Source organism: Anolis carolinensis, chromosome 3, assembly GCF_035594765.1.
Source record: "Anolis carolinensis isolate JA03-04 chromosome 3, rAnoCar3.1.pri, whole genome shotgun sequence".
NCBI lineage: Eukaryota > Metazoa > Chordata > Lepidosauria > Squamata > Dactyloidae > Anolis > Anolis carolinensis.
Window position 1 is genome coordinate 24493640 of NC_085843.1, and position 13246 is coordinate 24506885.

A 13246-nucleotide genomic window follows, 5' to 3' on the forward strand; every position below is an offset into this window, starting at 1 on the left:
CAATTTAAACTCCAGCCTTGGATTCCTCAAGCCCCGTACGTTGCATGATGGAGTCTCCTCTCTGGAGGTTTTTGAGCAGTGGCTGGATGACCATCTGTTACGGTTGCTTTGATTGTGAGTTCCTGTATGGCAGAGGGTTGGCTTGGATGGCCTTTCCAGCTATGATTCTATGATAATTTTGGATGTCAGGGAGATTAGGCAAGTTGAATAGGCGGGGGGGGGGGGGTGTCTTTGGCAACCCTATGAATCATAAAATATCATAGAATAGTAGAGTTGGAAGAGACCTCATGGGCCATCCAGTCCAACCCCCTGCCAAGAATTTCAGAAGTTTTCCTTAGGCAAGGAATACTCGGAGGTGGGCTTGTCAGTTCCTTCCTCTGAAATGTAGCCTAGGGCTACTGGGATTTCTTGGTGGTCTCCCATCCAGGTACTAACCCAAGTATAGTCTCCCCAAACTACAAACCACAGGATTCTATAGCTGAGCCATATGGGTTGGAGGGGGGTCAGACTGCGTCCATTGCACAGATGCAGGGGATGAGGATTCCAAATGGAAATCCCAAAGGGAGTGGTGGTGGGACCATAGCAAGGCAAGGCAAGGCATCCTCCCTGCGTGGCTGTTGTTGTGCTGCGTGTCGGTGGCGTGGAAGGCAGGCGAGCGGGCGGGAAGGCGGGAGCGCTGGCTCGGCATAGCGCATGCCTCCCTCCCTCCCTCCCTCTCCTCCCCCTCCTTCCCTGAGAGCACCACCAAACTCCCCTCCATCTTTTGCATGTGAAACATTCGCAGCCGGACAGGGAAGCTCCGCCAGTGCCAGGGCGATGGAGACTGCGGGAAAAATCCGGCTCAGCAGGATGGCTTGCTGAGAGAGGGGGGGAAAGAAAGAAGGAGAGAGGGAGGGGGGAAAAGGAGGGGAGGCAGAACAGAAGGATAGGAAAGGAGACAGGGAGGGGAGGAAGAGGAGGGCGAGAGCGCCCACCCACCCTCTTCTCTTTTCTTCCCTGCCCCATTTTATTTCATTTTTATATTTGCTGCCCCTGTCCCCCAGCCCTCCCATTTACCGTCCCTCCGTCCCTCCGATCCTTCCCTTTTCCCCTTCCCTTTCCCCCCCATCGCTGCCAACCACGTCCTCAATGCCTCTCTGAACGAACGAGAGAGCGAGCGAGCGAGCGAGCGCCAGCCAGAAGGAGACCCGAGGAGGAGGAGGAGGAGGAGGAGGCACACTCGCGAAAAGAGAGAGCGAAAGAGGAAGATGAGGATTATTTGCAGACACCTTGTCTTGTTGTTTTCTGGCTTTTGGGGACTCGCGATGGGCGCTTTTCCTAGCAGCGTGCAAATAGGTGAGCCCTGCGGTCGGTTTTAGGGTGTCCGGGGGGGGGGGAGGGAGTGTGTCTGATTTGTGGGGTGGGAGAAGGGAGATGGGGCAGAAGAAGGAGTCGCTCCCGGGCCAAAGGCATTTCAGAAAGAGGTGAGGGACAGCTGTCCCCTTTCCCTTCCTAGGACACCCTTCCTGTCCTGTCCTCCTGTGTGTGTCTTTGGATGGGTCGCAGGTTTGGAGGGGGTTTAGGTATGAAGCCTGGGTTGCTGTGAGTTTTCCGGGCTGTCTGGCCATGTTCCAGGAGCATTCTCTCCTGGCGTTTCGCCTGCATCTATGGCAGGCGCCCTCAGAGGTTGTGAGGTCTGTTGGAAACGAGGCAATTGGGGTTTATATATCTGTGGAATAATGTCCAGGGTGGGAGAAAGAACGCCTGCCTGTTGCAATTAATAACCTTGATTAGTATTGAACAGCCTTGCAGCTTCAAAACCTGGCTGCTTCCTCCCTGGGGGAATCCTTTGGTGGGAGGTGTTAGCTGGCCCTGATTGTTTCCTGGCTGGAATTCCCCCCTTTTTCAGTATTGTTCTCTATTTACTGTCCTGATTTTAGAGTTTTTAAAAATACTGGTAGCTGGTTTTGTTCATTTCATGGTTTCTTCCTTTCTGTTGAAATTGTCCACATGCTTATGAAGCCTGTTCCTCCAATCATCCGCAGGGCATGGAGATTGGTTTGTGTATGTCTGCTGTGGATGATGGGTATTCCAACTTGGGTAGATACTAGATAGATATCTCCCTCCCCACCTCTGAACTGCATCCCTTCTTCAGGATGCTCTGCTGAGCACAACCTGCACGTTGCAGCCACCCATGAGGCAGAGATGATATTATCTGAGACCCTGCTTCCTTATCCCTTTTCTTATGACTACTTTGAAACTTGGAAGGGTTCACAAAATATTGATGCCAACCCCCTCTCCCATCCCGGCTTGCCTTTGGCTTCCCCTTTCTTTGGATGGGACGCGGCTCTTTGACTGCCTTCCAGCTCTTGCTCCATCACTGCATCATTTCTCAAGCACGCTGAAAAAGATGCTGCTAATCAGGCTGAGCATCTCCCATAAGCTGCAAAGGGACAAAGTTCATGGTGTCTCTGATCCACACCAGGGTTTCCAGGTCCTCACACACAGAAAAAAAATCAGGGGTTGTGTGTGTTTAATGTGTGTAGTGGTGGCTTCTCTCCAACACTTATAATACCTCTGCAAATGTTTCTGAAGAAGCACCATTATTTCTCTTTTATCTGCCTCCTACTTCATAGCGAAGGGCCATATTAACAGGGATGGAAGCGAAATGGCTTCAAAGGTCACTTTCCCCACAGCAGGCAGGGCTGTTCAAGATGTGAAAAGGCAGAAACAGGTCAGCTTGAAAGCCCCACTTTCTCAAGCCAGGAACCGAGGCATCCTGAAGGTCTCCCATTTGCATGTACATAAACATCCATTTCCCATTCAAGGGACCAAAGAGCACAGAAAGAAGCGGATTTTTACAGCACTGATGGCTGGCCCAGAAATAATTAATGGTGACACTTCTGTTTCCTCTGCTATCATTTATTTATTTGATAGGTGGCCTCTTCATCAGAAACACCGATCAGGAATATACTGCTTTTCGGTTAGCGATTTTTCTTCACAACACCAGCCCCAATGCGTCCGAAGCACCGTTTACTTTGGTTCCACACGTAGACAACATTGAAACAGCAAACAGCTTCGCTGTAACAAATGCCTGTGAGTAACAATGTCATTTATCTGAAGTTATGATTAAATGACAGTGTAATGAAAATGGGACAGATTAATTAATGACACTACCCAGGAAAGCCACTTAATTTTGTAAAAAAAAAATATCCCTCTCTCATGGATGTATTAAACCCATAGATACTTTTTTATCCTTGGGGAACTCCTTTCGGCTGATTTGTACTGACTGAGTGGATATGGCATTTTACTTTTGTGTTATTACTGTAGTTTGGTTTTGGTTTCTATGGTGATGCATTTTGTAGATGTTTTGGGGAGAGGGAAATGAATGTCTTGATCAATGTACAAGCCTCGCTTGCCTTTCCTGTGTGCCAACAGGATATGGCATGCTTTGTCTGTGTTTGGAAAGAGACCCTAGTATTTGCAGTCATAAGTGCTTTCTGATGGCTGGAGCAGAAAAGAGGCTTTGAAAGCCATGGTGTGCAGGGTAATATATTGGAATGGCTTGACACTGCAGTTGATCTGGTGATGTCACTTGAGGCTGCCCTGCTCCTATATTCTGGGTTGTAAATGTCTCTTAGCATCTCGTAATGCATACATCCTGTGGATATGTCTCCGTGCATCCATACATTGGTGCCAAGTCAAGTTAGCGTCTGATGTACTTGGTTGCACACACCACCCTCGCTGGAACGAAGCCCCCGTGTAGATGCACTAGTGCACGTGCACACTGCTTGTGAACCGGGGGAACAGGATGCTCTTCAGCAATGTGTTTGTTTGGAACGTCCGACTTGCAGTGCCCAGCCTTGCCAAAAACATTAAGCAAGTCCTATTTGAAGTTGAGAGTCAAAAGGCACACAATTCATTTCTGTTTCCATCCATCCAAACTTGGTGGAAGGCAAGTCGCAATGCCAGAAGCACTGTATTGTAGCAAAATCCTTCTTTCTTCTAAACCCAATTGAAAAACACCAATACCAGCATAATTTCGAGTTCGATTTCTCCCAAATCCCTTTTATCTGAGGATGGTGTTGTGGTTTAAACAAGGAGTTTTAAACACTGGTGCTTTCAGTGAACTGAAGATAGCAGTACATTGCAGAGGATTGAACTAATGGGTATCTTTGAAACATGCCCTGTTTTTGTTTGTAAAGAAACATACCTTCCGTGAAACATCAACTTGCATCCTGTCAGCTTGTTTTGAAAGGCAACCTGCGGGGCAGCCATCAAGTGGAATTGGAGTAATTCTTTTAAGTTTTATGTGGCCCTGCTACCTTTTCTAACAAAAAAAGCTTCATAATTCACCAAATATGCTTTCCTCTTCCCAAGATGATTTATGCTGCATTAGTGTGAGGGTATATTATATATATGTTTATACACATACACTAAACTGCAAGAAAGATATCTCTGAAGGTATGCATCATTGACATGTGTTGCAGTCTTCTCAAGGGTTTATAAGATTCATGGCCAAAGGACCATGGATTTCTCAGCTGGAGTTGACGCTGCATATTTACAGCTTTGGATTACTTTTATCCAAAGTCTTTCAGAACATGGTATTGAAACTAGCCTTCTAATATGCCCCTGGAGCTTATTTTTCATGGTGCTGTAAGCACTTTTATTGACATTATTAAGTATTTTGTATAATACAGCTTTTAGACCAGTCAAAACACTCATGCACACACAGAGACCCACTTTGGAAAATATGAAGTGTATATCTCTGAATTCAAGAATTGTGCTATTAAACTTCCTATCATGGTGGATGAAGTTGATGCTGTGTAGTTTCCTATGTATTCCATCTGTGTGCATTCTTTTTCTGTTTTCTTAAAAATTGCTCTGACCATTTTTCATAGTCTATAGATGAGAAATGTGCTCTTCCAGACGATGCTTAAGGCATCCTTCCAACTGTGTTTTTATCTCAACATTATACACGTTTGGTATACTGTAGATGAAGTTTATTCTCAATCCTTTCATCAGTAGATGTACTTAAAATTCATTTACATAGAAGGGAGTTACAGTATTTAACTTAACCTGAATTGTATTCTTTATAGGCAGCTTTCTTTGGTTTCTTGTGTATGTGTTTCTTGCATATTTTACTAGGGAGTAAAACATGTCAGCACTGGAGAATATTAAAGACAAAAATGTTCTCTGCTAATGAAGCATGGGCAAATGACTGACAAATGAATGAACATATCGCATGTCCCTTGAGCTACACATGAGCAGAATCCTGCAAAAATCAATTGTCTGATAGCTGGAGGACATTGGTTTCCATGTGATTGCATTTGCTGGGTTGACAGAGGCTTCCAAACCACAGATGTGTGAGATGTTCTAACCTAATTAAAGATCTTTATGGGGGAATGCAGTAACTAATACTGTGAAAAGGCTGCCCGAAAATAAATCCGACTATTTATTAAACGTAAATTGGAAGTGGATTCTGGGAGAAGGAAAGATGAGAAAATTGGTCTACATTCCTGCTTAGAGCCCCATTATGTCTTTCTCTCTGTCTGTCCCAAAACGTTACAGTACAAAAGCCTCTCAGCTACTGGACAGAAATGAATATGCATGTGAGGTCAAGCGTAAAGATGTAAGATGCTATCAGTTTGCTTTATTTCCATTTTTCATTTCGCTGCAGAGGTTACTTTTTTTGAAGCTGCAGTGTCTGGAGCATTTGGAGATTAGGGACAATAAACAAGCAGCCTTTAGAAAGCCAGATTTAAGGATGAACTTGCAGAATCAGTAATGATACAGTAGAAACATGCAGAATAAATGGGCTATTTTCTTTTTGCTAGACTACCATGATGCATTGGCTGCTTCTTTTGCACCGTGGTTTTCAATTAGGGACACTTGCGAAGTTAATTTATTCTGTTTTGTTCAGCTCTGTAAAAATCCTATGGTAGAGATACAATTTGCTTTGACTTTGTATAGGCCTGAAACCTTGGGAAAAAGATACGATTTTAAGCCTACAGATTCTGTTGTGGTTCAATAAAGCTGACATGATTTATGTTGGTTTAGATCTCATTTCCCCTACTTATGGATTGGGGTTTTTTCATATATTGCTTTACTACTATATGCTTCCTTACAGGTGAGCCAAAAGTGTGTTTAATGAAATGGGACTGAGGATTATTTCTAAATACAGACAGCATGTAGCTTTAATTGCTGGTGTATGATAAAACCTAAATCTCTGCTTTCATCAATAAGATCTTGCATGCAAAAATGTTTATTTGTAATTACAGTTTTTAGCTTCCAGTAGGCTTACGTTTTATGAAGGAGGGTACATCTTCAAATTCATGCTTGAAATAAATATTTTATTTTCAGAAATAGCCTAACAGGACATTATAGTACATATAAAGAAAATTGTATATACATTGTATAGTTATATGAATATGTGTGCATTCTTTTTTTAAAAAACCCTGCAGTTTATGAGACTGTGCAGGTAGGACAAAAATATGGTGACCTCCAAATGTATCCCATTTTTAATCTTTTCCAGATATTCTGTTTCTAAACTGTAAGTAAAGAAGTGTTGTTGTCAAAGCCCTATACAGCATGCTACCAAATTAGGAAGGATAAATTCAGGGTCATGATCTCAATATTTTTCTTCCTTAAATGCTTTCCTTAGGGGTTGAAAATGTCTGTTTCTTTCCTAGGTTCACATTTAACCATAGTCTAAAATCATGTATTCCATGGATTCTGTGTCTTCTCAGTTTGGTTTTCCCAGGGGCAACTGGCACATAAGCTATGGGCAATTGTGGAAACCCTTGAACATTTCTTAGATAAAGTTCTTTGGAGATTTCAAAGGTATGCTTAATAAGCCAATTCTCAGATGTGCTTTCGAGGTTTTAAAACTTAGTTAAGAAGTCACAGTTGCTTATGACTTAAAATACAAACTTGGCAGAGGTTGATTTGTGAAGTTACTGTTCTTCCTAATCAAGGTATTACATCTTTAGCCTTAGGCAAAGCAATTTATTTCCTTTGTCTGCAATCTATTCGAGTCAAAATACATGGACTAGTTTAATCCAGTTGCTTGATTTGTATGTTCATGTGTTCATGGAATTTCAAGGAGCTTCTGGTGGCGCAATGGGTTAAACCCTTGTGCCGGCACGACTGCTGACCAAAAAGCCAGAGGTTCAAATCTGGGAGTGGGGTGCTTCCCATGCGGAGATGTGAGAGAAGCCTCCCACAGGATGGTAAAACATCTGGGCATCCCCTGGGCAACGTACTTGCAGACGGCCAATTCTCACACACCAGAAGCGACTTGCAGTTTCTCAAGTTGCTCCTGACATGAAAAAAAATGGAATTGCAGAGTTGGAAGAAACTACAAGGGTCATCCAGTCCAATCCTTTGACATGCAGGAATATACAATCAAAGCATGCTCAATAGATGGTCATCCAGGCACTCTTTAAATACTCTACTAAACTCCCAAGCAGCATATTCCACTGCCAGAGAACTTTTGTTGTCAGGAGTTCTTTCTAATGTTTACTTCTTCTTCTTCTTCTTCTTCTTCTTCTTCTTCTTCTTCTTCTTCTTCTTCTTCTTCTTCCTCCTCCTCCTCCTCCTCCTCTTCTTCCTCTTCCTCTTCTTCTTCTTCTTCTTCTTCTTCTTCCCCGTTTCTCCTCATAGTTCGAGGTGGGTTACAACACACAATCATCTAAAAAAGATTCTATAAAATACACATATTAAAACATATTTCTACAGAATAATTGTGTTTTAATTGTATTTTAATGTGTATTTTAAATGACTTTCTTTGTATTTTGTTTAAAGGCATTGAATTACTGCCAGATTGTCAAGCTGCCCTGAGTCCCCTCTGGGGTAAGAAGGGCAGGGTAAAAGTATAGTAAATAAATAAATAAATAAATAAATAAATAAATAAATACAGAATACATATAAAAATACACACAGAACAAAGATTAAACATAAGATACAAGCATAAAATTTATGATTAATTCTGCCAAAAGAGAGAGGTCTTCAAATATGTTTTAAATTCTGAGAGTTCGTTTAGCTGTTGGAGCTAAAGGTCCTCTGGGTGATGGTTGCCAGTTGGGTTCTGGCTGGAGTAGACACCCCCAGACAACCTAAGTAGTGTACTTTGGGCAGCTTATACAGGAGAGTGTGATCCTGTAAGTAACCTGGACCCAAACCATGTAGGGCTTTAAAGGTCAAAAGCAACACTTTCTGCTTTGCCCAAACACTTGTTGATGGAATCTCTTTTCCCGTAGTTTGAACCTATTGCTCCATGTGCTAGTCTCTAGAGCAACAGAAATCAAGCCTGCTCTATCTTCAATATGACATCTTTTCAAATATTTAAACTTGACTATCATGTCACTTCTTTACCTTTTCTTCTCTCTGCTAAACATACCTGCTTAGCTCCCCAAACCATTTGTCATAAGTTATGATTTCCAGGCCGTTTACCACATTGGTCACTCTTCTCTGGTCACATTCCAGCTTGCCAATATCCTTCTTGAACTAAGGTGCCCAGAACTGGACATGGCATCCCAGGCAAGGTCTGAACATAGTGGAATAGAGTAGCACTAATATGTCCCTTGATCTAGACCAGTGGTTCTCAACCTTTCGAATGACACGACCCCTTAATATAGTTCCTCATATTGTGGTGACCCCCAACCATAAAATTATTTTTGTTACTACTTCATAACTGTAATTTTGCTACTTTTATGAATTTCTAATATGCAGGGTGGATTTTCATTCACTGGACCAAATTTGGCACAAATACCCGATACGCCCAAATTTGAATACCTTTGGTGGGAGGCCTCACTGTCTGTTTCCAAAAAGGAAGAAAAGGACAGGTGGAGAGATTGTCAACCTTCTCTGCCAAAGGGGTTCCTAAGACTATCAGAAATATGTGTTTTCTGACGGTCTTTGGCAATCCCTCTGACACCCCCCTCGTGACCTCCCCAGTGGTCCTGACCCCCAGGTTGAGAAACACTGATCTAGACACTCTGCTCCTATTGATGCAGTAGAATCACATTGGCAGTTTAGCTGATGCATCACACTGTTGACTCATGTTCAGTATGTAGGTGACTCCTACATCTCTTTCACGTGTATTATTTTCAAGCCAGGTTTCACTCATCCTTTTTGTGTTCATTTCATTTTTTTCTGCCTTAAGTTTGATACCACTTCTCCCTCTTCAAATTCATTTTGTTAGATTTGCCCCAGCTCTCTAAGTTGTTAAAATCATTCTGAATTCTGATCCTGTCCTCTGAGGCATAAGCTACCTTCCTAATTCAATGAGCATAGTCTCTATTCCATCATCCACATTATTGATGTCTTCTCCTGCATGATTGGTTCTTGACATATGTGCTTCAATGATTGATAACATCCTAGAGGCTTTCCTTCTTATCCTTCCTCATGCAGCTTGCCTCCATCTTGGGAGATATTTATGATTAATATTAAATCAGCACTGGAATTTTCTATAACAATGACACCAAATCAAAATGGGCAAACCTGCTTCTGGCCATGGTTTCAAACAATTCATGCTACTCTTAGCAACAGTGTTGATACAATATTAACCATAATCATTTCCAAAATTGAAAGGAAGTTGAGAAAAGGCCATGTGAGAAGAAGAGCAGAGGAGCATGGGTGCCACGGAATAGGGCTGAACCCTAGCTCTCGGTGTTTTAGGAAATGCACAGAACAACATGTAGAATCATAAAATCATAAGAGTTGGAAGAGACTTTGTGGGACATCCAGTCCAACCCCCTGCCAAGAAGCAGGAAAATTGCATTCAAAGCATCTCCTGTATTGGTTCCTCCTGTGCGGTACATCTTAGAGTCTGATTTTTGCTGATATTGCATGGAAATTAAATTGGTGTTACTCACTGATGCACTGATACAAATATTTAATGTCACTCTGTACTTTAGGTCCTCTTGACATATTGCATAATTTAGAAATACAGCCCAAAAGATAACTTATGGATGCGACAAAGAGGTGCTTTGAAGCATTATCACACAAGGACATTTCTCAGAAAGCCAGGTTTGGCTAAGACTGCTTGCCAAATGCATTTATTTATTCAACACTGTTCATCCAAGGCATCTGACACCAAAGTTAAAATAATAAATTAACAATTTGAAGCAACATGTACAATCAAACACTAAAACAACAGCAGGACATTACAGATACAGTAGTAACAAAAATAATTATAAATCTCGACACAATTCCATAAAGAAGCAATTTACTTTCTAAGTAAATTTTCTTTTCAAAGTTAGAAAAGATTATTAAGATCTGGGGGATTTCCAAAATCTATTCTCACTTACTAAAACCTTTTTCTGGTTTCAAAAATGTGTGTTTTCAAATATGTTGATTTAAATACGTCTGATTATCAAGATGTTGGAAAACATGGAAGAGTTTCCAAAGACGATATCAATAATTGGTATGTTTGCACAGGAGAAGACAGACTTTATAATATCACAGCTATAAACCATAAACACCTTTAACGGTCATTATCAGAACTTTCAATTGTGGTTGGAAAAGATTTGGAAGCTGACACAACACAGACGTTACTTGCATTCTTTTATGTAGCTCTTGTTAACGAGCTGGCTGCTGGATTCATATGAGCCATGGCCAAAAACTGGAATTTTATATATATATATATATATATATATATATATATATATATATATATATATATAATCTATTTATGGGGCAATCTTTAAAGGAAGCACAATGAAGACCACCTTATAATAATCTAGACTTGAGGTTACTGTGCCTTGTTGAGCTGTTTTAAATTGATTTTATTGAATGTTTTGCTTTTACGTGTTCTAAATTGAATGCACCTATGTTGATATATTTATTGGGCTTGGTCCCCATGTGAGCCACCCCAAGTCCCTTTGGAGAGATGGGGAGGGATACAAGAATAAAGTTGTTGTTGTTGTTGTTGATAATAATAATAATTATGTACTGTTACTGGTGGATCGGAATATGTTGCTGAATAAGTTTTGAGCTTGTTCCACTAAGCAGCTTCATCTGGCTGGTACCTTCCTATTTTAAAACTGTCAATGAACAAGCTCCCTTTTGCCTGTTTGTCCTAAATCTTATATAATTGCTTTCTTATCTTCTAAGTGACATGGATTGTTCAAACCATTAAATATTAATATTTGTTGCCCTTGTATTTTCATAATTTCCAAATTATAGTGACCTCAAAGTGAATCTGCCATGGGGTTTTCTTGGCAAAATTGGTAGAGAGGGGGTTTCTATTGGTTTCCTCGGATGCAGAGAGATTGACTCATTTAAGGTCACTTAATGGGTTTCCATGATTGAGCAGTGACTTGACCTTTCACCTCCTAGAATTGTCGTCAACACTTACAATTTCACAATATCAATCTAGCAGATTTTAAATTTGAGAGTTTTCAGTAAATTGGAACTGACCCAGTTCAAAATGAATTAAACTTTGGAGAAATAATTTCAGGACTTTGTCAGTAATAAAAATGAAACATAAAAAACTTGGTATTGCATTCTGGTCAAAATGTTAGGTTCTTTCCTATATCTGTATTTATGTAGAAAATATGCAAATTGCATGAACGTGGATTACTGTGATGGTATCTCAATCAATGAGACCTGGTGTTGCTCATTTCCATGGGGCAGTGCATCCATTCATGGTTTTAAATCATTAAAGGAGTATAAGGCATTGAATATATTGAGGACAGTGTTCTTTCAAAGCTCCTTAAAGGTTTGGACTAAAACTGAAAGCATCAGCCACTAATGGCCTCAACGCCAAATTTTCCTATAGGATACAGATGATGTAGATGCATTTCAATGTGTTTTCAGGCCTATTTATGCTGTGATGGGTGACCCAAACCAGGAACCGCAAAGAGAAAATATATCTCTTTTAGTTTTGGTGGAACATCAGTGGCTTCCCATAATATTATCTTCTGGTTGCTTAGTTGGGATGGCATTGGGTGATACTGCTTTGTTGTGGTTATGGTCCTTACTTAAGGAAATGCTGTGAAGGATTATCATTCCATTCATTTGCTATTTAGTCACTGTTTTAGTCACTATTTTTATTAGAATTTGTTATTTAACATTGGATGAAACCACTGGAAGATGTAGTCCAGATTTTGGTGTTACCAGTTCTTAAATAAAACTAGATTCTTATCTTTTCTTTATATCACAATCAAAGGCAACTGTATATGTCCTGAATTTGCCATCTGATGCTGATACTTCAACCTATAGTGAACTGATTTTGAATGACGTGCTTAACATACAGTTGACTTTGAAGACCACTAAGAAATTGTATTTGGTTCAGAAATACCATAGCCAGGCCATCGATGGAGTCAAGGATAGAGTGAATGTGACTCCCAGATTTCAACAGGTATATTACTGATCCATTTATGGGCATAATTTGGAATAGTGGTGATAAATTATACAGACCGAAATTGGTTTGAACCAAGCTACCCAAAGCACTACATTTTTGGCTGAAGTTTGCCTGAGTATTGAGGTTTTTCAGGCAGGCTGTTTGCTCAGTTCCTGCTATCATTTGATGCTGATTGATGGAAGCTGAAAAAGGAGTTTTCTTGTAACTTTTGGTTCTGTAGTCAAGAAGATATGCCTAGCTTTGTACTGATGGCAGCTTCATTTTCAAAAATTTAAATAGGTGGTTAAACAAGTATCAAGTTTCTTTGCTTTTATCTGCTGCTCCCACATCTTAATTCTATTATATTGCATCTGATTGTCACATTTATGTAATCTTAATTGTTTTATAAATGGTCTCATATTGCTCATTTTATTGGAAACTTTATTCATTTTTTCCAAAGCGTTTAAAAGCACAAAGGAGCTTACAAATCTGAAAAAGAAGCAGAAATGGACTATCAAAAAGCAGATTGTATTATTGTTTTAATTGCCTTGGGAGCCTACTCTGCAAACACAGTGTACAATTCAATTCAAATAGTAAGATGGCAATGGTTAGAGGATATGAACCACTTGGACATATTTTAATTGTTTGTTTGTTTTAATTTATATCCCACTTATCTCCCAAATGGGACCCAAGCTAGGAAATATGGAAATAAGGTGCATAATTAAATTATCTTATGCATTTTTCTAATGTTGCCTTCTCCGCATAAGTACTCAAATGGTTTTTTAAAAATAGCAGAGAACTTCAAGGTGCTATGTGGTGCCAGTTGTAGTCCCGACACCTTTTAGATATAAGCTGCTGAATGATCATAGACTACATTTTCATACACACCCATCTTCAATATTATTGACATTCGATAGA

The 13246-nt window shown here is 40.4% G+C and overlaps 1 protein-coding gene across 12 annotated transcripts in view; it reads left to right on the forward strand.

Annotated features, from left to right (window-relative positions):
• The first annotated feature begins 930 nt into the window (after positions 1-930).
• Positions 931-13246, forward strand: part of gria4 (glutamate ionotropic receptor AMPA type subunit 4) — a 328810-nt gene continuing 316494 nt past the window's right edge. For 11 of the 12 annotated variants that reach the window (XR_010004061.1, XR_010004060.1, XR_010004063.1 and 8 more), the window contains exons 1-2: positions 1112-1335; positions 2917-3075. Coding sequence is in view for 8 of the 12 variants with exons in the window: in XM_008108038.2 (XP_008106245.1) it covers positions 1248-1335; positions 2917-3075 (247 nt within the window). In the remaining 4 variants the exon portion in view is untranslated. Of the gene's footprint in view, positions 1336-2916; positions 3076-13246 lie in introns of all 12 variants that reach the window. The other variant, XM_008108041.2, reaches the window with a different exon arrangement.